The 26,730-nt window shown below is 44.7% G+C and overlaps 1 protein-coding gene across 4 annotated transcripts in view; it reads left to right on the plus strand.

Moving 5' to 3' along the window:
* SV2B (synaptic vesicle glycoprotein 2B) overlaps nucleotides 1-26,730 on the plus strand; it is a 194,495-nt gene that overhangs the window by 129,742 nt on the left and 38,023 nt on the right. For all 4 annotated transcript variants that reach the window (XM_034667911.1, XM_019802638.2, XM_002922056.4 and 1 more), the window contains 2 exons: nucleotides 24,319-24,499; nucleotides 24,810-24,961. In XM_034667911.1, coding sequence (XP_034523802.1) covers nucleotides 24,319-24,499; nucleotides 24,810-24,961 — 333 coding nt within the window. The remainder of the gene's footprint in view (nucleotides 1-24,318; nucleotides 24,500-24,809; nucleotides 24,962-26,730) is intronic.

Below are 26,730 nucleotides of genomic sequence, written 5' to 3' on the forward strand. Positions count from 1 at the left end.
AACTGTGTTCCAATAAAACTTTATTTGTGAAAAAAGACAAAGGGCTAGATTTAGCCTATGGACTGTAGTTTGCCAGCCCTGATTTAAAGCCGCTCTAAATAAGATTGGGATAAAAATAAAGAAAACACCTGCAATAAAGGGTTGTTCCTGGAAGCTTTTAAAATTTGTTTAATCCATTTATGCTTAACTAAGGGGCCATTTAAAATGATTAAACTATGTCACATATGTCCAGTCGGGAACTAAAAGAGACTGAGAATGTAGAAACAGAATCAATGACTTAAGGAGCAAGGCTATCACCCAAAGTTTTTAAACACCATTAGAATTTTAGTTGCTTTTTAAAATTGTATTTTTATTGAAAAATTTCTGCTATGTGCTTTTATGTTTGAATCCTTTTTTTTTTTTTTTGTAAGGGAAAAAGCAAACCAAACTCCAAGCCCCAAACCAAACCATACAGTCCCCTGTTGATCTAAACATTTCCAAGGCATTAATTTGCTTTGTGATATTCTCAACTGAAACCCTGGGTCGCTGCTAGGCCAAATTGGCAACGATTTCATGCCCTCCTGGTCTCTCTGCCACCCCGGTGCTTGGCAACCTCATTAACGGAGCTGCGGTGTGGCTGGCGCTCCTGAGGCTCCCAGGGCAAATGCTGGGAGTCTAGGGAATGTGGTCCTACTCTGGAGAGCTCATAGTTGTGCAATTTTGCTTTTGGTGTTTGCCAAGAAGACGCTATGACTCAGCCCAAGAAGGGCAGGCAGATTACCTGAGCAGAGTTGGACTTCCTATGTCCTTATGGGCCGCTCTGTGTGATCGAGAAAAGGGATCCAGGGTGGTAGATGGTGGGAAGGTCTCCAGGGGCCAGCATTTCCACATGCTGTTTCATCTCACCTTCATGGTCACTCTGGTGGTTCGAGGAGTTTCACCCCATTTGTACATGTCAGGAAACAGGCTCAGAGAGCTACATCCTAGGTTACGCAGAAAGTGCTGGAGCTGGGATTTCAACCCAGGTTTGTCTGATTTCAAAGTCTCCTGCCTTTCTCTCCTACATGGTCTTTGGAAAAGAGGTCATGGCATGGGGCAGGCCTTCTTTCCACGTCATCAAGCACACCGTAGACTGCTTAGAGGACCATAGATTGCTTCCAACGGAGAGGTGGCATGGTGTGAGAAATGATGGCATGGGCGCTGGTGTCTGGCCACTAGGGTTTGGCCACTGGCTATGTCATTCATCAGTTAGTGACCTTGGGCAAGTCATAAATTCTCTGAGTTTCCCATATGTGGAATAAGGTAATAATACATTTTGTGTGTGTGTGTGAGGACTAAATGAGATAAAGCTGGTAAAGTAACCAGCTCTGCGTTAAGTCCTAAACAACTGTTAGTTCTTGCTATTTTATATCTTGACATTCTCCTTCCCCGCATTTGCGACAAATTATAGTTACAGTGACATAATGGAGTGGCATGTGCCCTGGAGCCAGGCAGCCTGGGTTTGAGTCCTTGCTCTGCCAATTCTTTGTAGGATGATTTGGGGGAAATGGCTTAGCTTCTCTGTGCCTTGGTTTCCTTGTCTGCAAAATGGAGATGACAAATGGGATTTACTTTATAGGGTTTTGTGAGGATTCGATGAGCTCTATGCATTTAACTTGCCTAAAACAGTGCTTGCACATAATTGGTGCTCAAGATATCTTAGTTATTATTATTATTATTGTTGTTGTTGTTGTTTATTATATAGTTGTTATTGTTACTAAACTGATGGCTTGGTAATTATGCCACCCAAATTCAGGGCTAGATCTACTCAGGTGATGACATTGCACATTTTTTTCAGGCCACATTATTTTTTGCAGGCTTTTAAGGTCAAGCTGCCCTACGTTGGCTGGTGACAAGGCCCCCTGTCCTCTGTGCTAACCCAGTTCTTTCTCTATTTCCTTTCCCTCTCTCTGTGTGTGTTTGTGTGTGTGTGTGTGTGTGTGTGCATGCTTATGTGTGTTTAAGACTTAATTTTTTTAGAGCAGTTTTAAGTTCACAGCCAAATTGAGAAAAAGGTACAGAGATGTCCCCCATGGCTCTGCCCTTACACACGCCTAGTCTCCCCCCATTACCAATATCCCCCCACCAGAGTGATACATTTGTTATAATTGTTTAACGTATGTGGACACATCATTGTCATTCAAAACTTGTACTTGACTTTGAATTTAGGGCTCATTCTTGGTGTTATTACGGTCAGTGCATTTGGACGAATGTATAATGACATGTATCTATTATTATAGTATCATACAAGGTAGTTTCACTACCCTAAAAAATCCTCTACTCTGTCCATTCAGCCCTTCCCCAACTCCAATCTCTGGAAACCAGTTTTGTTTTTGTTTTTTTTTTTTAATTATTTCTGTAACATTGTGCTCTTTCCAGAATGTTTTGTACTTGGATCATGCAGTATGCAGCCTTTTCACATTGGTTTCTTTCAATTAGTAACGTGCACTTAAATTTCTTTCATGTCTTTTCATGGATTGATAGCTCATGTCTTTTTAGTGCTGAATACAATCCCATTGTCTGGATGGACCGCTGTTTATTTATCCGTCCACCTACCAAAAGACATCTTGGTTGGTTCCAAGTTTTGGCAACTAGAATAAAGGCTGCTATAAACACCTGCATGCAGATTTTTGTGTGGACATAGATTTTCAGCTCCTTTGGATAAATACCAAGGAGAGTGATTGCTGGATCGTATGATAAGAATATGTTTGATTTTGTAAGAAATGGCCAAACTGTCTTCCAAAGTGGTTGTAGCATTTTGCATTCCCACCAACAATGAATGAGACCTCCTGTTACTCCACATTCTGGCCAGCACTTGGCATCCATGGTGTTCTGGTTTTTGGCCATTCTTATAGGTGTGCCTCCTTATTGTTTTAACTTGCCTTTCCCTGAGGACATACCATGTGGAATATCTTTTCATATGCTTATTTATCAAATATGTATCTTCTTCTGTGAGTATCTGTTAAGGTGATTGGCCCATTTTTAAATTAGGTTATTTCCTTATTGTTGAGTTTGAAGAGTTCTTTAATGTTTCAGGTAGCAGTCCTTTATCAAGATGTGTCTTTTGCAAACATTTTCTCCCAGTCTGTGACTTCTCTTTTCATTCTCTCCTTGACTCCTGAGCTTTTAGAAAGATGAGAGTTGAGCTCCTTCCAGTGTTGCATTTTGTGGGTCACTCATTTAGAACTGTCTCACTTGGGGAAGAAAAAGTCTATGAAATGTTGTTAGCATTGAAGGCCCTGCCCTGCTTATTGTCAGGTGGTTGGTCTCCTTCAAGACAAGGAGAATGCATTCATTTGTTAATGAAAACCTTCCTTCATTATTATTTTTAAAATGACTGAATATTACCATGTGCCTGGGATTCCCTCTGGTCGATGGCCACATGAAGCAGGCAAGTCCTAGCACTTAGTGAGTTTTATTCTTTTGTATACATGTGCTAACTTATTAACATTATTATGTGAATGGTTTCTTGGTAGTTTATTAGAAAACAAGAAGGAAAACTCTGCGTACTACTTTTCTGGCCTAAGAAGTATTTTTCATGGAATAAAATTACTTTGTTTTCAAAGCCACGACTTCCTTACAAACAGTATATCAAAGAAAATCAATGCAAGTCCAGTCCTTTCAGTAACTGCTTGTTTTCAGAGTGCTTTTCAGAACATTTCAAGGATAGATGGGTCTAGCAAGGCCTGTCTGCACACTGCAGGACAGAGCAAAATGCTTTTATTTATTGAAAGTCCATTAAAAAAAATTTAAAAATTGGGGAGGGGGCGGATATGCAATACTTAACTGTACCATGTACATAATTAAATTTATTTTTTTGCAGTTTTACATTATGCTTTTTTTTTTTTTAATTTCAATTAGCCAACATGGAGTACATCCCTCGTTTTTGGCGTGGTGTTCAATATTCATTAGTTGCGTATAACACCCAGTGCTCTGCTTTTTTTTTTTTTTTAATGCAAGTGTCGTTGACACAGATCAATGAGTTTTATTCTCAAGGCAGAGCTGGAGTTCACACAAGAGTTATAAAATATAAAACAGCACAGGGGAACTTGCAATGCCACATCCGATACTATCCCTCTGGCCCAAAGATGAAGAAAACAAAGGCCGCGTAAGGGATGGAGCCTGAGATCGGGCTGCCCCGAAGTCTTTCTCTGAGATTCCACGATCTTAGGTGGTTGACGAATGAGTTCACATTTCTTTTTAATGCCCTTTCAGGTCACATTGATGTATTTTCCAGTTATATGTAAAAAATCATTCAAAGAAATGATGTTAAAGCTAGGTTTAGCTCAGGATTGTGTTTGCTGTTTTCAAGTAACATCCACTCGTGGGCATCTCAGTGCCTTGTTCCCTTGCATTTAATATTGGTGACACGTAGGGCAAACCAATACCATCCTCCTCTGCCCACCTTGGGTCCACTGACACTAAAGTTTCTCCATAATTGCAGAAGTATTCCTTAAGCTGCTGGATTTAAGGTGGACTCTTCCCACCTTCCTGCTGACGAAAGAAAGAGAGTCCCATTTTCAGGCATGAGTTCCAGTTTTGCCTTCAGGGTTTTGATTTCCTGGAAGGGTCTAGTTGCTTGGCGTGTATTTTACCGGGTCTCAGTGTTTCTTGCCTTCTGCAGTGGGACAGCTCAGGGAGTCCTCCTCTTCTGACAGTAATTTAGAACCTAACCAGGGACCCCTGGGGCTTGGTGTCTGTGTGAGCTATAGGGCAGACACAGAACAATGTCACATGGGTTGGATTTATTAGAATAAATTTTGAGCTCAATTTCCATGGCAGCTCAGAGATGCCCTTACTACTCTGCTGTCATAGAAAATTATCTTTTAATTGTTTTATGTGTGAATTTGAGGTGAACATCAGTGCAGAACATTTGATTTATGAAGTACTTTTTCTTTAGCCCTGAATTCAGAGTGTCAGTTCCTGAAAGGAGGGGCCACTCTGGGCCCAGGGTCCTGCACAAAATATGTGCTCAGTAAGTACTTAGGTACCACCATAAAAAAAAATACTAAGATGGTGAAATCCACTGCTAGGAATATATCTATATCTATATCTGTATCTATATCTATATATACCTATATGTATGTTTTATTTATATAAGTTGTTTTTGTTTAGACTTTTTAGATGATGGGATTCTTTAGAATAAAAGCTAAGGGCTCCCGTAACAGAGTCTACACTAACCGCCATATTCAGGAGTATGGGCTTGATTCCACAGGCAGTGGGGAACTGTTTAACGAGGAGCTATTAAACCCCTTTGAGGAAGGGGATGGCAAGGTGGGACCTGTGTTATAAGAGGGTCACTCTGCCCCAGTGGTTTTGGTACTGGGAGTGGTTCTAGAGGATGAGAATCTGAATTGGTTCTGGAGCATCTGGAATTAACTCTCTAATCTGATTAGATATAGACACGATTGTCTATTCCATTAGTAAAGAGATTGCTGATTACCCAGGGTGTGATGTAGCAACAGAGATACGCAAACTGTCATCCTTGGATACTCCTAATTAAACACTTTGAAGAGGCAAGACGACCATGTACAGAATCCTTTGGAACACTGTGTCCAACTAGCGAGTGTAATGAGCTTGGCGGACTCAGAAGCAATCAGAACAGTCTGATTCGTGGACACTGTGGTGTTTCCCGATGTGAAACAGGTAGGAAGCATACTGAATTCTCACTTGTTCTGTATAAACAGAAAAATTCTAGGTAAAGTGAATAAAACTCCAACTTGTATCATAAGAACAGTGTCATGTCCATTTCTAGACTTGAGCCAGTTTACAGACCCAGAACCCCTGAATGAGGACACAGCTGAGTCTCCTTGAGGAAGGATCCTGGTACACTACTGAAAACATTCTTTCTTCCAGGCTTTCCAATTGTGTACTGGGGAAAAGGACATAATCAGAACTTTTGAGGATGATGGGACATTGGCTCTGAACTGGCTCTAATTCCAGGGGTCCCAAACATCTCTGTGGTTCACCAGGCAGAGTAGGGACTCATGGAGGTTAGGTGATCAATGGAGATTTAGCTCAGGTCCCTCTCACAGTGGGCCCAGTGGGTCCCCAAACCCTCCTGTGGTTATTCCCCCAGTTCTGGAGTGTGTCATTGAGGTAGGCCTACTGAGCAACTGACAAACCCCCACACTGATGAAGAATGGATGGTCAGGGAGACTAGAGGTAGGAGAGCTGACAGACAGTTGCTAGAATAGTCCAGGGGAGAAATATGCGGTCCCTGGACTGGTATGTAGAGGAGTAGTAGACACCATGTGAGTGTTTTGAAAATTGAGATTTTCATAGAGAGCTTTAGAGTATTTCTGCTATAACTACCATTTTTCTTGCTTAATTGATGCAAGCAAGGAAGCAGAGGGCCTAGGCAAAGAAAATAGCCCCTCTCTAAGAGATTTACACTTTTCCACGGCCGGTTGTATTTCTTATAAGATCAGTGCATTCATAGCAAAGGGTTGACTATGACAAAGCTGATGAGTAAATCCAGTATTTTGTAACCAACATACAATGCATAAAAACAATTTTCTATACAACCAACCAACCCATCGGCCAACCATCCATCCAAAAAACCAGCATCGTGTTCTCAAGATGAAGAGGTTTTTTTCACAGTTAACCAAGGGGGGTTGGAAAACAAAAAAACAGCAACAACAACAAAAACCAACAACTCTTACAAGGAGAACTTCTTGCAAAGAAAACCCCCACTTTCATGATGTGGGATGCAGATTAAGGATGGGTTTAGCTTTGAGTGAGGCACTTTCCCACTTGTCTAGAGCTGTTTCGGTTTCGATGCCTTTCCACTTGCTCCTACATCAAAGGACAGCACCTACCTCTGTCTCAAAGCACTTGTGTCAACCGCCTCAAATTATTAACCGCTGCTGCAAATTTATGGATCCTGGCTTTTACTCTGATTTTCATCTAGATCGAACCAAAGATATTTGGAGCTTATGTATGTGTAGTTTTCACTTCTACATGGAGTACATAGCATTGTCTGGAGAGGGGGGAGAGAGAGACAGAGATAGAGACACAGACAGAGAGGGACACAGAGAGAGAAAGGAGCAGGCAACAGAGGATGGTATTTAGCTCCCAGGGTTGCTGGGAGAATGAAATGGAATAGCTCAGGCTAACCGTGCAGCTCAGTATGTGCATACAGTAGGCGCTTAGTCAGTATTCCTCCTGCACCTCTGATCCATCCGCAAAACCTGATGTTTTGGCTTCTCACTTGTTTTAACCTTGGTCAGGGCAAGGATAGCTCAGCAAGTTCTGTCTATTCTGCTTACAGAACACCTCCTTTGGCAATAAGATCTTCAAAGACTTGAAGGATTTTTTTTTCCCTCCACAGTTATGTGCACATTTCTCCAGACCTTGTAAATAAAAGGTGTTGGGTAATGATCGACTTACTAATCATCAAAATAAAAATGTTGTAGTTATTTATTAATATTGGCCTCCTTATATTTATGTTTGTCCCCACCATGGAAAACTTGAGCAAATAAAAAAAGCTCATAAGGCTGTTAATCCGCATATTTGAAAATAAAATTCCCAGACCATGGAAAATACAGTGGGAATGAATGAGGGGAATTCTTAAGTAAACTTGTGTATTTATTACAAATGGAGGGGAAGTTGCAGGGTTGGGCATGGGCTCAATCCCTGTAAAAGTATATAAAGCCTTTGATGTCAGTTGTCCAGTCAAGGGGAATCTGGCATGGATCTTTCACAGAATCCTCATGGGCTTCGTTCTGGTTATATATTGCTGCGTATCAAACAAACAAGCAAACATTCCTTGTAGAACCAAAATCCTAGACCATTTTCTTGGCTAATGAGCCTGCAGTCTGGGCAGACATTGGGCCTCTGCTCTACTTGGCGTTTCCTGGGGCAACGGGAAGATAGAGCTAGAATCATTGGAAGGCTCCCTCATGCGTGGCTGGTGCCAAGGCGGGGAAGACACAAACAGCTGGGGGCTGTTTACGTTATATGGCCTCTGTATGACAACATGGCAGCTTCAAGATGGCTGGATTTCATGCTTGTCGGCTCAGGGTAGCCAAGGTGCCTATCCTGAGAGAGAAAGACAAGCAAGAGCCATATATTTAAGTTTTTATTTAAATTCTCGTTAGTTAACATACGGTGTCATATTAGTTTCAGGTGTATAATATAGCAACTCAACACTTCCATACAACACCCAGTGCTCAACACAAGTGTCCTTCATCGTCCTCATAACCTATTTCCCCCATCCCCCCACCCACCTCCATTCTGGTCACCATCGCTGTGTGCTCTATAGTTAAGAGTCTGATTCTTGGTTTGCCTCTCTCTCTCTCTCCTCTTTTTTTCCCCCTTTGCTCATTTGTTTTGTTTCTGAAATTCCACATATGAGTGAAATTATATGGTATTTGTCTTTCTCTGACTGACTCGTTTTGCTTAGCATAATACTCTCTAGATCCATCCATGTCGTGGCAAATGGCAGGATTTCATTCTTTTTATGGCTGAGTAATATTCCAGTGTGTATATACCACCGATTCATGGGGGTGCATACCCCCCAATGTATGTATAGCAGCGTTATCTACAACAGCCAAATTATGGAAGCAGCCTAAGTGTCCATCGATTGATGAATGGATAAAGAAGATGTGATAGATAGATAGATAGATAGATAGATAGATAGATAGATAGATAGATAGATACCCATATTGGTTTTTTGTGACGAAGTCTGAGAAGGTAGACAGTGTCACTTCTTCTGCATTCTATTTGTTGAGGCCGTCATAAAGACGTTCTGAATTTCAAGAGGGAGGGAAAATAGACCCCATCTCCTGATGGGGGAGTGACAAGGTTCTGGTGAGCAGGGAGCAGGAGGGACCAGAAATATTGCTGAGCCATTTTGTGCGGTACAGTCAGTGACTGACCTTTTCTTTTATTTTTTTTAAGATTTATTTATTTATTTGAGAGAGTGAGAGAGAGAGGGAGAGCATGGCGGGGGGGAGGGTCAGAAGGAGAAGCAGACTCCCTGTCTAGCAGGGACCATGATGCGGGGATCCATTCCAGGACCCTGGGATCATGACCTGAGCTGAAGCCAGACACTTACCCGACTGAGTCACCCAGGCGCCCCAGCGACTGACTGTTTTGAACCAGTCCTCTCGGTGGCCCCTCTCAACAGCACACATGATTGCCATGTGGGGGCTAGATAATTCTTTGCTCTGGGGCTCTGTCTTTGGCATTCAAGTTTACTAGCAGGATCCCAAGCCTTTACCCCACCAGCTTCCCGAAGCACCCAGCTCCCACTTAGGACAACCAAAAATATAGACAGATGTTGCTAAGTGTCCCCGGGGGAGGGGTGCGGTGGGGGTGAGGGAATCAGCTCCAGAGGCAAACCACTTTTTGATGAGTATTCTCAGCCCTGGCTGCCCATTAGGTCATCTGTTACAAAGAAACAGGCCCTGCACTAGCATAATGAAGTCAGAATCTCTACACGTGAGATGTGGGCATAGGCATTTGCTAACGGCTCCCTGGTGACTGTGGTGCAGCCGGGGTAGAGAGCTAGGTATTTTACAGACGCTCAGAGGTAGTGGGAGCTGCAGAGAGGCTGTTTGCTTATTGTGCTCTGCAGGAACTGTCCCCCAAAGGTTTCCTTCTTATGTTTGCGATGATGGCTGGGATGTTCGCATGCATCTTGACCAGCATGAAAACATGGGGTTGCATCCGAAAATCACGTTTCCTTTTGCACAGTGCTTTACAGATCTTCAGTGGTGTGCACGGATACTCTGAATTTTAAATGACCCCGTGAGGTGGCTGGAGCGATAATCCCCCATTTACATGACGAGGGAAATGATGTCGGAGATCTTAGGTGATGCGTGCTGGCCCGCACCTGCAGTTCAGTTCCTAAAGGCGTTTTCCTGTCCCGTTTGTCACTCACTGCCACTCGCCTTTCTAGTGATGAGGCTGGGTGGCTCTTCTCTTGCACAGATATACTCACAGAGAGCCAAAGGAGAACCAACGCTAAAAAGTCAGTTATTTCCCAGTGCCTGGTACAACCTCTTTGACCTTTCTTCTAATTTGAAAGCCAATTATAATAATTACACTTCCACCTCCAAGGGCTACAATCTGATAAGCTCTTCCCTTGTAACCATTCTGCACTAGGCATTTTATATATGACATTTCTCACCCTTATGGCAACCTGCAAGGAAAGCATTGTTTTCAGCATTTTACAGATGGAAAAGTTAGGCTCCAAGAGGTTGACGTAACTTGTCAAAAGCAGTTAGTGATACATCTAGGATATGAAACCAGTGATTAGGTCTGACTTCAAAGTCTATTGCTTCTCCTTTCCCTTGCTCTCCCATCCATGGAAGTTGTTTCTAGGTGCCTGTTGACCTTAAATAACCTTTTATGTAAAGTGCATCACTCTGGTACAATGCAAGCATGGGGCCCCCATGGGAGTGTTAGAGTGGGGTACAGCCCATCTCTGTAGGTGAGAGCAGGATGTAGTCCATGTTCCAACCAGCTACACTAGAAAGGCAGGTGCTGATTTTACTGGGGACTCACAGCAGTCCCTGAGGCATAGGCCATCAGCCCAAGTAGGCTGTCCAGAGAGTGAAGAGCAATGCTGCGCTCCTGTATCAGGCCATGGAAAGGCTCCCAAGGAATGATCTATCACCCTGTAGAGACCTGAGCAACAGAGGCGAAAAGAACTCCCCCAGGCCCCCCACTGCCAAGAATCATGTCAGATGTGGAGTTCACAACTGCTCAGCTAAAATGGTCCTTTGTAGGCCAGTGGGTGTAAAAATCCCTCTTTATTTATAAATCACAGGCAGCACAAGCCCAGATGAGCTGGTTTTCACTTTGGAAAGCATTGTTTTAGTTTCCAGAGAAAGTCTCACATAGTATCAGGGCAGGGAAGAGGGGAGGGAGAGTCAGATAAACGATCCTGGGATTGTAATCACCTTTGACATGCCCCATGGGGTCCACTGAACGGACTGAACGCGAATGCCTTCCGTTCCATGGGGGCTCGCTGGGACCGCTCAAATGTGCAGAGTGAGCGTTTTCTGTTTCACTGCTGGAATTGTTGCTGACTCAGAGGCATGCATCAATCTCTGCTGGGGACGTGAAGGAAATGTCCCAGAAAAGGTTCATCCTTTCCTTGGCCCCTCTGCCTCACCTCCCTTGGGTCCCAGAAAGGGAAGTGTATCCTTGAAAAGAGATGTGATGACAAATTATAAGGCGTAAGCCATTAATTATAACATTATAGAGTCATCTAATATTAGAATTGAAAAGGATGAATAAGAACTCCTAGCATGCCCTTCATTTCTAACTGGAGGGAACTGAGTCCCAAGAGGAAGCGAGTTGGTCAAGGTCAGATACTCTGAGACTCGGGCCTGGGGCCCCTGACTCCTGGCATAGAGCTCTTTCCTCTCTACCAAGTTGTCTTGCCTTTTGCTCTTGAGAAAGACTATATAAATCAATCAGATGATCTTTTATCTATGATTTCTTTTTTAGGAGGCAGTATGTGTCTCGGACGCATTCAGTTGCTGATAACAATGGCTTTGAATCATAGAGATATTTATTATTTACTTATCAAGAATTCCCAAATTCGTGGTTCCAGGGGTGGGTCAGGGGTTCACCGATGTCAGGGCATAAGGCCTGGCATCTCTGTCATTCTCCTTCCCTTTCCTCATGGTCACAAGATGCTCACTGTAGCTCTAAGCTGTCCATCCTCCCATACTGGCTTTCCAAGCAGAAGGTAAGAGATGGTGGCAAGAAAGTGCTTTTTCTGCTTTTATCAGGCACAAAACTATTGCCCAGAAGTCTCTGACAAATATCCCCATATGTCTTATTGCTTGAATAAATCACTGACAAGAGGAATTGGATGGAGATGGCCATCTTAAATTAACTGTGATCCATCCCCTAAGCTTGAGTATGGACATAGGGGGGCAACTTCTCTGAGCATATTTTAATACCTAAGGGCCCCTTCTTCTGTCTCCAGCTCACTCTGTGTAGTTCTCCAGCCCCTCCCGATGTTCAGCCTCGAGGACACCTTCTAGTTTTCCTGGTGCCTGCCCCCCACATGCCCCCGCTCCTCCTTCCCAGTCTGCTGCTGGCTTTTCTTCATCTTTCTGACCCTTAAACATTGGAGCATGTCAGTACTCGGTCCTGGGATCTCTTCTCTATTGTCCTTTCTTTGGGGGCTCTGGTCGTCTCTGCTTTAAATACCACCCATTCTCTTGGCTCTACCTTTAAAACAAATCCAGAATCCAGCCACCTCTTACCCCTCTCACTGCTACCTACCACCCCGGCCCATGCTGTCAGCATCGCTCAGTTGGAATGTATATCATGGCCTTCTCACTGGCTTGTCTGATTCCACCTTTGGAAGGAGAATCACTGTGAATGGGTGATCAGAGAAGGCCTCTCAGAGCCTGGGGCTGGAGTATGAGAAGGGGCCACCCATGCAAAGATATCAATAAAGAACATAGTAAGTGCAACAAAAAACAGTGTGAAGACTGAGGTGAGAAAGAGCATAGAAAATCACCACCTGGAGGTAACTGATACCTAATAAGACAAGTTGTCCTAGGAATAGAAAAATGAAGAGATCTCAGCCATGAGAAACATTTTATCTTAATGGAAATATGAATATTCACATTCCTAACGTTCTACTAAAACCTGTACTGCTCCCTGTCCCATAGGCTTCTCAAACAGTGGAGGAGAATAATTGCTTTGCTGGTGAAGTGTTCTAAAAAGCAAAGAATTTTATTTAGAAATCCAGATTTCTGATGCTTTTTGAAATTCTAGAAACAGCATCTATATTCCATAACACAGCAGTTGGCCAACGTTGCGTATGGCTGCTCCCTTTAGATGGCCGTATTTTCCTTACTAGGTGTGCCTGGCCAGCTTCACTCACTCCCCGGCCTGGCCCCTGCAAGCATCTGATTTTGTAACCCTTGGGCCAGGTGGTGAAAAGATTACATCATTTCAGATATTTGAAAGGATTCACAGGTCTACACTGAATATAGTCACATAAGGCTTCTATTTAAAGGCAAAGGATGCAGGGAGCCATGGGAAGATCATATAAGCAAGCACTGGGAATTCAAGAGACATTCAGGCACTCTCTCCAGGGTCCTCCTTATTCCCATATGGACCCATCTCCAGATTAACCACTAAGATCTGTGCAAGAAATCTTCACTCTATGAGAACTCAAGGCTGAAGTTCCCCTAGGGGCTGTCTTGTCCCTTTGGTCTTGCGATCAAGCTGGGCTGGCCAACCAGTTATACCACTGAAAACCATCAGTAAACAAACAGGTCCCAGGGGTTGCCAGGGGAGTTTCAGACTTAAAAGAGCTTGTCACAAATACCATTGCCCCTATCTTGCCCAAAAGTCAGAGCCAGATATCCGGGTGTCTCCAGAGATGAAGATAGATCTTTTCCAGGCCAGCTGCAAATCAACTCTATCCTCACAGAGAAGATAATGTCCTTTGAAGACAAAGCATCTCACTTTGGTGCAGAGTGATTGTACCAAAAAGGCAACAAAGTTCTGGAGATCGCGGGTTAACTTCAGCCAATAACCAGCTGCATCACTTTCTGATCCCTTGATGTGATGCTCAGCCCCGCCCCCGCCCCACTAGCCATCTGCCTCTTCTAAGACAGCCAGCTCACCTACCACCCTCTTTCCACATATCAGCTTGCCAGAGTTCTTGCTGCTTCCCTTCTCTGGCCCTTGCCCTGATCTACCACTTCCCCATTCCCTACCTCTTTATTTCCGCTAGATTGTGAGGTTTTTTTGAAAGCAGAGGGCTAGGACTTATTTATGTTTATGTCCCTATTCTGGGTTCACAGACATGTAGAGAATGGGGCTTAGCAAATTTCCTTGCAAAGACTTGGGTTTCCTCTCCTGATCTTTTATCATCCACTCCTTTCTCAGCGTCTGGCTCTCAGCTGTTCTCCATAACTGGCTTTATTGTGATTCCCCTGGGCTGGTCCACCCTCTAGAAATGACTGCAATGACAGCCCCAACTTGGTCTTTAATGGAATGCCCGAGGGATCGTTGAGTCTCACTGGGTCACGATCACACTGGAGATACCTACAGTACCATGACAGCTATCAGAGATGTCATACCTCCCCTGGCTTTAGCCCAGGTGACACCCTCTGTCACCTGCCTCACCACCTCTCACCTGCTGTGGAAGGTACCTGAAGGGAAGCTTTGCTTTTCTAAGAGATCTCTAGTGTGGTAGTATATGAACAAGGAAATTTCTAGATTCTCTCGAGCTATATCTCTTGCGCCGTGGTAGAGGGTTGGGCTGTTTCGATACCCATCATCCATTACATGTGCAGAAGCGTTAAAGGTAGAATTTGTTCATGTGACTTCTTGGGTGATTCTCCCCCTCGTCTCCCAAACAGAGCAGATTTATGCAAAGACAATCTAAGTATCCTTTTGCTGAAGCAAGGGGCTTCTGTCCCTCAGACCCCCCAGTCTGTCTGCAGACTTCCATCTTTGGACCTGTTGATCACATGCAGAAACTAGAACTTCCAGAAGGGGTAATTCTACTCTTCCATAGGGTGTGGCTTCTCCTGAGCTGAAGGGCCAGATGTGATTGAGTGTGATGTGTCCTTGGCCAGAGTGACAAATGCATTATCCACCCCAGGTATCCCTGAATAGTCCGGGCATATCTTCTCTTGGTGGTTAGTTACTCCATAACCTGGGTCATTGATGAGTCACTCAACGTTAAGCCTGGATTTCTTCCATCAGCTATCAGAAAACGTAGATATTTTAATAATTGTGGTCAGAGAGGAAAACTTTTTTTTTTAAAAGATTTTATTTATTTATTTGACAGAGATAGAGACAGCCAGTGAGAGAAGGAGCACAAGCAGGGGGAATGGGAGAGGAAGAAGCAGGCTCACAGCGGAAGAGCCCGATGTGGGGCTCGATCCCAGAACGCTGGGATCACGCCCTGAGCCGAAGGCAGACGCCCAACCACTGTGCCACCCAGGCGTCCCCAGAGAGGAAAACTCTTAATCTCAATTTCTTCATCTGTTAAATCAAGATATTAATACTTCCCTCACACTGTTGGAATGGCAAATTAAAATTATTACCTGTGTCACCTACTATAAATACTTAGGACTTAAACAGATACTAGTTCCTTTGTCTTTTCCTTTCTCCTCTGCCCGTTTGTTTCTAAATAAATATGTTATGTGAGATTTGGGAAGAGTTCCGACTTTCAATAGATTAGGAAAGTTAACCTACTTCCAAAGATTCATTCACTCGAGCTTATTGGATGCATAAAGTACTAGAAAAGTCCAACATCATGATTGCCAGATTGGTTTTCACTTGAGAAGTTGTTAAAGCCAAACCTTTTCTGTGCCAAGTACCTGGATCCAAAAGAAGGTGTTTATTCATCCCAGAAGTTTCCAAGCATCCACATGTCATATACACACAGCGCTTGGCTGACTTAGCCTAATGCCTCGGACCTCATGGAGGTGTGCTGATAGATGGTCTCCTGTTCTTCCACGACTTAATACCGAAGCGAACCTTCACGAGGGGATTCCCGTATATGGTAAATCTTTATCACATTAACCCCCAGGCCCTAGTCCAAGAAAATATTACCCTTTAAAAAGGTATTTTTGGTTGAATAATAAAGAAATGGAATGGAGACAGTTCATTTGGGAGGTGCTGATTTTGATCCCTGAAAAGCACAGTCCAGTAAATGAGTGGTTGCGAGGAAAGGGAGCTTAGAATCCTCCCAGGATAATTAACGCATTTAATTTCCATGTGTTCAAGCCAAAAAAAAAAAAAATTTAGAAATGGCTTCTTTGTCCTTGGTTAATTGTGTACTTCATCCGGCTGCTTTGGATGCTCCGAGGGTATATTCTATTTACACGAAAAGCATCTCTAGGGATTGCGAGAGATTTGTGATATGCGTGAGCTCTCTGGAAGGAAATTTGGTATGGAGTCTCAAGAGCCTCAAACTCATTGAGCCCTGCCCTTTTGACCTCATGATTTCATTCTTGGAATCAATTCCGAGCAAATGACCAGCAAGGCAGACAAGGACATAAGCACAAAGATGTTCTTTGTGGAGTTATTTATCAAATGGAAAATAGGTCATGAAACTTCCAATACAGAACGGTCTCAATCATGTAAATAGAGTATGTCGTTGTATGTGGACAAGTAGAAATACAAAGACTAAAACAGGCCATGGTGACAGCTTGGGGTGGACAGTTTTTGCTTTCACTTTTCTACTTTTTTTTTTATTTTCCAGATTTTTCTATAGTGATTACGAATTATTTTATTTATTTCTCGAATGGATTTTAATGGGGTGCTTACCATGTGCTAGCATCCGAGCTGGATGCTAGAGACACAGAGAGAATTTCACTCGAACAAAACCGACACAGTCCCTTCCTCCAGGAGTCTGTGGTCTGAGCCACTGGACCGATGAAGAAGAAATAAGTGTATAATAGCAAACAGACATACGTGATAGGAAGGAGGAATCAGCGTGTTGCTGAAGTACCAGCAGGGAGGACAGAATTTCCTTTGGAACAGAGGTTCTGGAAACTATGGCCTGTTTTTGTTTGCACATTTTTTAAAGGATTGTTAAAAAAAAAAAAAAAGGAAGAAGAAGATGTCACAGAGACCATAGGACACCTGCAAAGTAAACTATTGACAAGTGAACTATGTTTTCTCTGGTCCGTTAACAGAAAAAGTGTGTTGAGTCCTAATGTGGAACATCAGGGATGCCTCTCAAAGGAGAAGACAATCAACCTTGCAGTGCAAGTATGAGTTAGCAAAAAGAAAATACAGTTCCCAGCAAAGTTTTATTAGAGGAAACTTGAAAAACATTTTAGTTAAAAAAAGCTTTTTATTGGGGCACCTGGGTGGCGCAGTCGTTAAGCGTCTGCCTTCGGCTCAGGGCGTGATCCCGGCATTCCGGGATCGAGCCCCACATCGGGCTCCTACGCTGGGAGCCTGCTTCTTCCTCTCCCACTCCCCTGCTGTGTTCCCTCTCTCGCTGGCTGTCTCTCTGTCACATAAATAAATAAAATCTTTAAAAAAAAAAAAAAAGCTTTTTATTGGAACCTGGCTGCTGCTTCAGGTAGGGAGAGAGGGAGGTGCATTTAAAGGGCGTGCTACTATAAATACGTTTCTTCTGCTAGTCTCTGTCCTCTTGCCTCCAGTTCTTTTAATAAACGGTTGGTTTGATTTTAAAATACCACCAGCTTATTTTCATTTTTCTAATCCTGTGGCTTTCTTAGGTCACAGCCAGTTCTCCGCTGCCCTGCTCATAACCACTGTAGCCACTTTTTTTTTTTTAAAGATTTTATTTATTTATTCGACAGAGATAGAGACAGCCAGCGAGAGAGGGAGCACAAGCAGAGGGAGTGGGAGAGGAAGAAGCAGGCTCACAGCGGAGGAGCCTGATGTGGGGTTCGATCCCAGAACGCCAGGATCACGCCCTGAGCCGAAGGCAGAGGCTTAACCGCTATGCCACCCAGGCGCCCCTCTAGCCACTTTTATTAATTGTGTATTTACTTTTGTGCCGGGCGTCCTGCTAGGTACTTTTGATTTGCGGTGCCTTGTCATCCTAACTCCACAAGACAAGCACCGTCATCTGACTTTCACAAAGAAGGAGCAATGATCCGAGGAGCTGAATGGGTTGCCTGTGGTCATGTTGTGTGTAACTCACGGAGCCAGTTCGAGGAGCTTGCTTTCAAGATTGGCCTCGTCCTCGGTGTGGGCTCCTCCTTCTTCCACGGAGCCATATTTCATTTCCTCTGTGGTGTTATCACTGATTAAAAGCCTTTCTCACCCTCCCACATCCACCTCCTTTCACCCCCATCCCCCATACCCTGCAAGTCGAAGTTTTAGTTTTTAATTTCCTTATAAATCTCATGTATTCAGGGGCTTTTCCTTAATATGCCCCTGAGCTTGTGGAGTGGAACTGAAGGATGATAGTTTCCAGCTTTATCTGCTTCGTGCTAAAGTAATTTTTGATAACTCCATTGCATTTCAATTTCCCAAATTTATTGTCTTAATTTCCTCTGCTAAAGACAGATTTTAATGAGTTTAATAGCACGGCCATTTCAGAGGCATTGTTAATTTTATATTTCTCTTCTCTGTGGATCGGCCCTTCTTCCCTCCGTTCTTCCTTGTCAGAGCCTGCCAGCAAGAGCAGAGGAGGAAAAACTTCCCTCAGCCCTCCCAGGCTGCACTCCCTGTGAATTAAACTGACAAAAGACAGATTATCAAGAGAAAAACAGTTTATTAGCACGTGCAATGCACAGACTCCGGAGTCATTCAAAGGGATGGTGAGGACTTGGGTCTTAGCAACTTCACCAAGAACAGTACCTTTGTAGAGAAGGAACGAGACAAAGGAAAAGGGTTATAGGCTTCCCTGGGTGGCAAGTGGGGCAAACTAACAGAAGACCAGGTTGTTTTCGGAAGGATTGTTCTGTTGATCTCTCTAGCTGTCTCTGGGCTGGTCACCACCCACGGTGATTAAAAGCCTAAGCCTGCTCTTAGGCAAATGTGCAGGAGGGCAGAGCGCTCTCTCTTGGAGTCTGCTGTTTCTCCACCGTCTCCAGCTCAAAATAATCCTTAGGCCAAAGCAGCACGTTTTGGGGGCAGCATATTCTGATCCCCTGCAACGGCATTTGGAAAAGCTCTTCTTATTCTTTCTAGCTCTTCCTCTGCCTTGGACAGTGAGTCTCAAAAGCACCAGGCTCAGAGCCAGGAGACCAGAAGCACAGTGCCAGCAGGGCCTGAGCCAGCAGGGAGCTTCTAGGAGACTCTCTGACCTGATCTGGGGCTCAGCATCCTCAGCTAGGAAAGCGAAGGAGTCGAATTCAATATTGAATCTCTATTCTGCATCAGTTTGCTGATGTGTCTGCCCCGGTCAGGGCATAGTCGGGAGACACAACTCATACCAGTTATTGGAACAGAGAGAATGTAATATAAAAAATCATGAGCGCGGTGAGTGAAATGTGTAAATAAAGTATACTGAGATAGTGAATGCAACTGCCAGCCTGGGACTGGGGTAATCAAGGGAAGAGAATGGAATTAGTATACCTCAAAAGCTCAGAGAAGGGAGCTCACGGAGCTGTAACTCAGATCTCTAGAGAGGGGACCCTCGCTGGCTGGTGTTGGTGCGGGAGAGGAGGGGAGGGCAGGATGTGGCTGCTTCTGCTAATTAGATCCGGCTGCTCCGGTGCAGCAGGGCATTGCTGCTGCCTGGGGAACGCGGCTGGGGTGGAATTCTTAGGAACAGAAAGCACAGGTCCCTCCTTCCTGTGCCAGCCTTTCAGCCGCTAGCTCTCTAGCGCCCCCTGTTGGCAGGGCCTAGCAGTGCCTGGCCCGCAATGCATAGGTGTTGGTGGACAAAATGGGGGCGACAAGGGAGGCTTCGGGGGGCTGAGTGACGGTAGTTTAATAACCGACACAATGTTCTTGGCTGAGATTGCACATTGGTGGTCTAGGAGCTGCTTTTGGCCACTGGCCACGTGTGGTCCATAGAAGTGTCTCGTGTGGCATTCACGATAGTTTAATTGAACATGTGTGTCTGGGTTTATTTTTTAAATCTGAACAGGTGCTTCCTGGGAAATCCACACAACTTCATCGTTCATGATGTATATTTTTAAGAGACAAATGAACAGGAAGGCAGCCTGGAAATTACCTAGTAATCAGTTTGCACATGTGATGGTAAGGCCCTTAGAGCGTGCAAGAATTTCCTCCACAATCTCACAACCAGCGAAGGCGATATTGGGGTGCTAAGGCCAGGATTCTCATCACTTCCCATCTCTGTGCTTCCGGGAGGGTGGGTGTGCTCTGGCCTCCCCCTGCTCAGAGTGAAGTGGAGGGATCAGCAATGCTAGTCTTGTTAGAAATGCAGAATCTTGGCACCTGGGTGGCTCAGTCGTTAAGCGTCTGCCTTTGGCTCAGGGCCTGATCCCGGAGTCCTGGGATCGAGCCCCACATCAGGCTTCTCCGCTGGGAGCCTGCTTCTTCCTCTCCCACTCCCCTTGCCTGTGTTCCCTCTCTCACTGGCTGTCTCTCTCTGTCAAATAAATAAATAACTAAATAAATAAAATCTTTAAAAAAAAAGAGAATCTCGGGGCGCCTGGGTGGCTCAGTTGGTTAAGCATCTGCCTTTGGCTCAGGTCATGATCCCGGGGTCTTGGGATTGAGCACCACCTAAGGCTCCCTGCTCAGTGGGGAGTCTGCTTCTCCCTCTCCCTCTGCCCCTCTCCCTGGCTCATGCTCTCTCTCGCTTGAGCTCCTCGTCTCTCAAATAAATAAAGTCTTTAAAAAAATTGCAGAATCTTAGGGGAGCCTGGGTGGCTCTGTTGGTTGAGCATCTGACTCCTGATTTTGGCTCAGGTTATGATCTCAGCGTCGTGAGATCAAGCCCCACGTCGGGCTCCACACTGGGCATGGAGCCTGCTTAAGAATCTCTTTCTCCCTCTCCCTCTGCACCGCCCCCCACCCTGGCTGGCACACACACATTCTCTCTCTTAATTAAAAAAAAAAAAAGGAGACTCTCAGGCCCCACACCAGACTTACTGAATCAAAATCTGATTTTAATGAGCTCCTCCCATGATTTGTGTGTGCACAGTAACGTTTGAGAAGTGCTGGAGATAGCTTTATTGAGAAAAGGAAAATAAACTTTAATTGGCTGCTAGTGTTTTTCTCCAGCATGGGACCAGGGTAAGGAGTGTGCAGACTGGTTCTCAGCAAATCTCCTGACCACGCCTCTGATTTATCGTCTCCCTTCCTCCCAGTTTATAGGCCCACACACATGATGCAAACAGCCACGTGCACATACATAACTACGTGTGCGTGCATCTGAAAATGCGTACGTATTCTCTCTCTCTCATGCACACACACATGCGTGCATGTGTGCACACACACACACACACAAACACCCATGAGCGATTTCTGATGTGGTTTTTGCTCTCCCCCCTCACCCCAATCCCTCACCAGGTTCCCCCACGTGCTCTCTGCTCTACTCACACCGAACTGCTTGGGCACCGTCGCCAGAACGTACGAGGTGTTCTTTTTGCCTCCCTGTCTTTTGCACGTGCTGTCTCTTGCTGCCTGTGATGCACTCCCCCAACCGCCAAGAGAGAAACCTGAGTAACTTCTCTTTGTCCTTCACCCACAGCTCAAGGACTTTCTTTTGGAAGTCTTCCCACATTGAGTGAGGTGCATCGAGGCTGTGCTCCTCTGTGCTTGTATAATACCCGGCATATGCCTTTATTGGAACATTCTTTCTCACCAGGAGATAATCGTATGATGTATTGTTTATCTCCCTGAAAGGAAGGAACCATGCCCCACTTAGCAAGCAGTTCCGGGGATGAGCAAACAAGGAAAGAATAAACAAATATAGAGCGAAGAGATCTGTCTGATGCTTATCTATAAAGAACAGGAAAGCATAGTAGTTAAAGCATCACTCTGAGGTTGGAATTCCCAGGTCGAAATCTTGGTACTTCCACTAGTTGTATGACTTTGGAGAACTACTTTGCCTCTCTGTGAATCAGTTTCCTCCTTTATAAAGGAGGGGCACAAATGGTGTCTACGGCGTTGTTGCGAGCATTAAATGGGACCAACGATGCCTGTGAAAAGCTTCGCGTGGAGTCAGGCCAGTGGGGAGTGCTCACTCTGTGCTGGCTACCTTGGCGCTGTGATGCGTTACATTACGCTCTCATGACCTGTTGTTGTACCACTTCCTGGCTGAAAGCACCCATAGCACTTACTTTGCAATTTGGGCAGGACTCTCTCCCTCTCTTCCTTTCTTCCTTTCAACATCTGTTTCTTTATTCCAAACATTATTGACCCTGTATCATGAGAGAACCACAAGGTATTTGTTGGCCAAATGGGGTACTGGAAATTCTTGACCAGGAGTTGAGTTGAGGCCAACAAAGTTTGGAAACTGAACAGACGTAACTTGGATAAAGATGTTTCCTCTCTGCTCTGGTCTAGAAGTCTAAATTACCAAGTACAAAGGCTGGTGTAAAACCCTATTTTGTGTTGGGCTCGTGGTGACATCCCCATAGTCTACCTGAAAGGGGGCAGAAGGGCAGGGCATCTCAGATATGGGGCTGCTGACCATGGCCATCGTGTTACGTGGGTACCTAAGTCAGAAGAAGTAGAATCCAGTTCTTTCCTGGGGAGGACTTGGTTAGGCATGGACAGAGTCTGGGTCTTTTCCAATTGGTTGGGGTATCAGATGCTAATCGGAAACTAGCATGGGGATGAGGATCTCAGGACCAGGCACAAAGTCAGTCATGTGGGCTGGAACCACCAGGTAAAAGTAACAGGGAGGCTGCAATCTGACTCTTACTCAGGCTTACGTGGTGGGGATGGGTCATGGCAGCAGAAAATGGTTTTAAGCCCCCATCAGTGAGTAAGGCAGTCCTGCTGGACACGACTCACAATGGCTAAGAACTGAGCATGATTAAGTCTGCAGGGAACCAGATGTTGAGGACCCTTGGTTGGTCAGGGCTGGATAGCAGATAAACTCATAGTCTGACAGAGCACACGGACCCACACATTATTATGACACAGCATGACACAGACTATGAGTGGTGTTTGCAAGTCTTGACTCATTTTCTGAGACACAAGTGTTGGCGACCTAATATTAGTGGGAAATTGCTCACTACATTTTCTGAGCTGTGGACTGGGAAGCTGGTGAAATAAGGAGAGGGGGGTATCCTCACTCCATGACTTCTCTGCGGGTCCTCAGAGGATGCAGAGAAATGGCAGAACCAGGAGCTCAGCAATTTCCCCTAGACATCCCCATGGTTGACTTTTTTCAGGTCTTTGCCCAAATGTCCCATCTCAGTGAGGGCTCCTCCCACCCTGGATCTCCCTATTTCCCTCCTTCGTATTATTTTTCTCTAAAACTCTTATCAGTCACCCACTAACTGTATATTTTACTCATTTATTTATTATCTCTTTTCCCCAACTGGAATGTAAGCTCCGTGAAGGCAAGGATTTTCATGTGTTTGGACCCCACTGTATCCCCAGTAACTACAAGAGTGCTTACCTAGTAACGGACATTTAATAGATACTTTGTAGACTCAGAGACTTATTCCATGAAGTAACAGCATAGACAGGAATGTAAAAGAAAATAGCATCTTTCATGGCTTTGAGCTACATAAAGGCTAAGAGTTACAACCCAGGTGAGTGAAGAAAATCTTTGTGAAAACCGTTGATAACCCAAAGTTATCATTTCTTTTCATCTCATAGCATAAGATGATAAAAGAAGGAACTCTGTCATGGGGAAGATAAAACAGAGCATAGTCAAATCGTTCCTTTTGGGGGCCAGCCTTCAAATTGATTAACCAGCTAATTGAAGCTCTTTGCTTTGGGTTGGCCCCTCCTGGCACACATCTGCATAAATAAAGCATCAGCAGGCCCAGAGGCTTCCTTTCTGTGAAAGACAATTTGTATGCATCGTTTGATTTACAGTTAAGGCTGGGCAAAGGGATCCTTCCATAATTTGTATTCAGTTATTTTCCCCTCGTGAAGGGTGGTCTGCGAAGTTTCCTTCGCAGGTATAGTAAATCACCTATGGACTCAGCGTCATTGTTGATAGTTAGTAAGCACTCAATATTTAGCAGGAAGGAGTTACCCATGTGCTTCTGGAGATGGGCCACGTCTGTGAGGATGCTGACACCGTAAACATGTCAACAATATATTTATATGATAAATTAACGGATCTTATTATTAGAAGGCAAGTACAAGTTACACATGTTAAAGAAAGGACGGCTCATTGCTAGTCTCTTCCGCATTCCCCTAAGGAAGCTGAACGTCGGTTGTGGCGTGGAGAAGGTCTTTTTAGGGGGTTAATAAAATAGCCAGGCTTATTGGTAATTGCTGTTTGACGCTTGTACCTTTTTCTTCCTTCTCATGTTCCTTACACCCTTTTGGCCTTTTTTCCCTGGAAATTCTCTCTTTAAACCTACCCCTGCAGGTAAGGATTTTTATAACACAAACACTGTTCTTTTGCTTAAAAATAAAATGACAGCACTGCCTTCTGCCGATTATGCCTCTAAAAGAGCCATCTCCAAGAAAGGTACATCAGACTGAGTTATGGTTGATCTATTTCAGTATGTGCACATACGTATCAATCTGTGAGGCTATTTTTTTGAATAGCATTCTTAAGAATTTGAATTTGTACAGCACTTCTGATTTGCCACGAACATCTGTTAGAGCCCACCTTTTATGTCTGTGACATAGAATTTCTAGAATGCATAAAAACTGGCATCAGATTTTCTAGCACATTGCGTGGGTCCTAATGTCTTGTCTCTTCTTTCTACCCTCTCTTCTCTTTTTCCCCCACCCTTGCAGGACTGATAGTCTACCTAGGAATGATGGCCGGGGCCTTCGTCCTGGGGGGCCTGGCTGATAAGCTGGGAAGGAAGAGAGTCCTCAGCATGTCTCTGGCCCTCAATGCCTCCTTCGCTTCTCTCTCCTCCTTCGTGCAGGGGTATGGAGCCTTCCTCTTCTGCCGACTCCTCTCAGGCATAGGGTACGTATATGCAGGGCTTTACTGGACCCTTGTATACCAGTGTTCCATCCATCCTGCTACTCCAGCTCTGAGTGGTACCCCCAGAAAACCTTGGACCAAGTTTTGTGTTTGACTTCAAAGACATTATATTAGAGTTGAACCTTAGAAAAGGTTGTGAAGTCCATGTATAAGGTCAAATAACCTGACACTGGCTTGGCCAGTCTTTCAAATTCACAAGGGTGGGGCATAAGGTAACTAGGCTTCTGTTATGACCTATGACCATTTTTAATGTATGACTCGATTATTTCTATTTGGCATTTTCTTTATGCAGGATTGGGGGTGCTCTGCCCATTGTTTTTGCCTATTTTTCCGAATTCTTATCTCGGGAGAAGCGAGGAGAACACCTCAGTTGGCTGGGCATCTCCTGGATGACAGGGGGCATCTACGCGTCTGCCATGGCCTGGAGCATCATTCCACATTACGGTGAGTGCACCGCCTTCAAATAGCCCCGGCGCCCTTGTTACTATGGCACCTGCCTCCAACAGCGTTTTCTGTCCTGGACCTTAGTCCCCATTCTCACACATGGTTCCCTTATATGACTTTGTTCTTTCAATAAAACTTCCAACACTGGAGACACCTACCTAATTTCAATACACATGTCTTTCTGGAAATAATACCATCTGTCCTTCCTGCCTCCCTCCCTCTCCATCCCTTTCTTCTTTTCTTCCTTTTATTTGAAAGAATGGCAGTCTTTATCTCCCCAGCCCTCCTCTCCCAAGCAAGTTAGGCAGTTAGGCTTCGGTGACTCCATTTAATAGATGATGTAACAGAAGCCAAGAGAAGTTGATGACTTGGCCAAGGTCACGTCCCTGGCATGACCTTGAATCTTGATCCTCTGCCTGCCCCCTGCCCCCGTGCAGAAAGAACCCTTGTACACTTTCCACTCTAGTGCCTGCTGTCACTCTTGTTTGGCTGCAGAAATGGAGGAGCCCTTACAGACAAGGTCTTGGATTCAGCCGGGACAATTTTATTATCCTGGGTAATTGCAAAAACCGGATTCTCTGGACAGAGACCTGGCAACATTTACTTTCACAATTAGTTTTGTTAAGAGTAAAGTAGGGAGAAGGCAGCAGTTTCGAATTTGATTATATCTTTTGAGCATCCTGGGCAATAAATGCTATCAGCATCCTTCAAAATTTTTTCGGTAAACCAACGATTATGGGCGTAGCCTTTGTCATCATTCAGAATCCGCAGACCTCTAAGGTAAGCAGACAAGTGCCCTGAAGCTAACCAACACTTCTCTACCCATGGAACTCCTTGTTCATGTATTCTAAGGTAATGGAAGCTCCATGTACATCTCTTTAAGAAGCAGCTTTGGTGGAGACAATGCCTACTCTGTTAGTTAATGTGAGGCCGGATGCATTATTCTGGTCATCTGATAAACCCTGAAATCTCAGTGTTTTAACACAATGAAAGTTCCCCCCTTGTAAAGTATGGTGAATGTTTCCGATCTGCAGGTGGCTTTGCTCCATCCGTGATCCTGGGGCTCAGATTCCTTCCACTACGTGGTTCCACTGTCTTCCACATGTGGCTTGAAGTCTCTGCTTGGGGAAAGAGCATAGGCAGTTGTATGTGGGAGGTTTTGAAGAGCAGGCTGGGCGGTGGATGGTGTCCCTTCCACTGGCCCCAAATCTGTAATATGATCACCCCTACTGCCAAGGACACTTGGCAATGGAATCTTGCTGTGTGCCGAGAAAGTAGAGGAAATGGATTGGGGAACAAGTAATCTTTGCCCTATCTAGTCTTTGAGAACCCACTGGTTTTTGTTTTTGTTTTTGTTTTAATATTTTATTTATTTATTTGAAAGAGAAAGAGTGAGAGAGAGCACAAGAGGGGAAAGGGTCAGAGGGAGAAGCAGACTCCCTGCTGAGCAGGGAGCCCAATGCGGGACTCGATCCCTGGACTCTGGGATCATGACCCCAGCGGAAGGCAGTCGCCCAACTAACTGAGCCACCCAGGCGCCCCCCCCCCCCCACTGGGTTTTGTATAAGTAACAGAGAGGAAATATGAACAGGAATAATGAAATAAATAGCTGAAGAGTTTTCCAGATAATTCTGTCACCAAAAGCGGTTCTCCATCATTTCAGATACAAAATCAAATTACTCCTAACATCATTTCTGCACTCTGCCCTTCGTCCGAAGGCACACTTTACACACACGGAACATTCCATGTACTGTGCTGTTGGTTATATG

Source organism: Ailuropoda melanoleuca, chromosome 9 (genome assembly GCF_002007445.2).
Source record: "Ailuropoda melanoleuca isolate Jingjing chromosome 9, ASM200744v2, whole genome shotgun sequence".
NCBI lineage: Eukaryota > Metazoa > Chordata > Mammalia > Carnivora > Ursidae > Ailuropoda > Ailuropoda melanoleuca.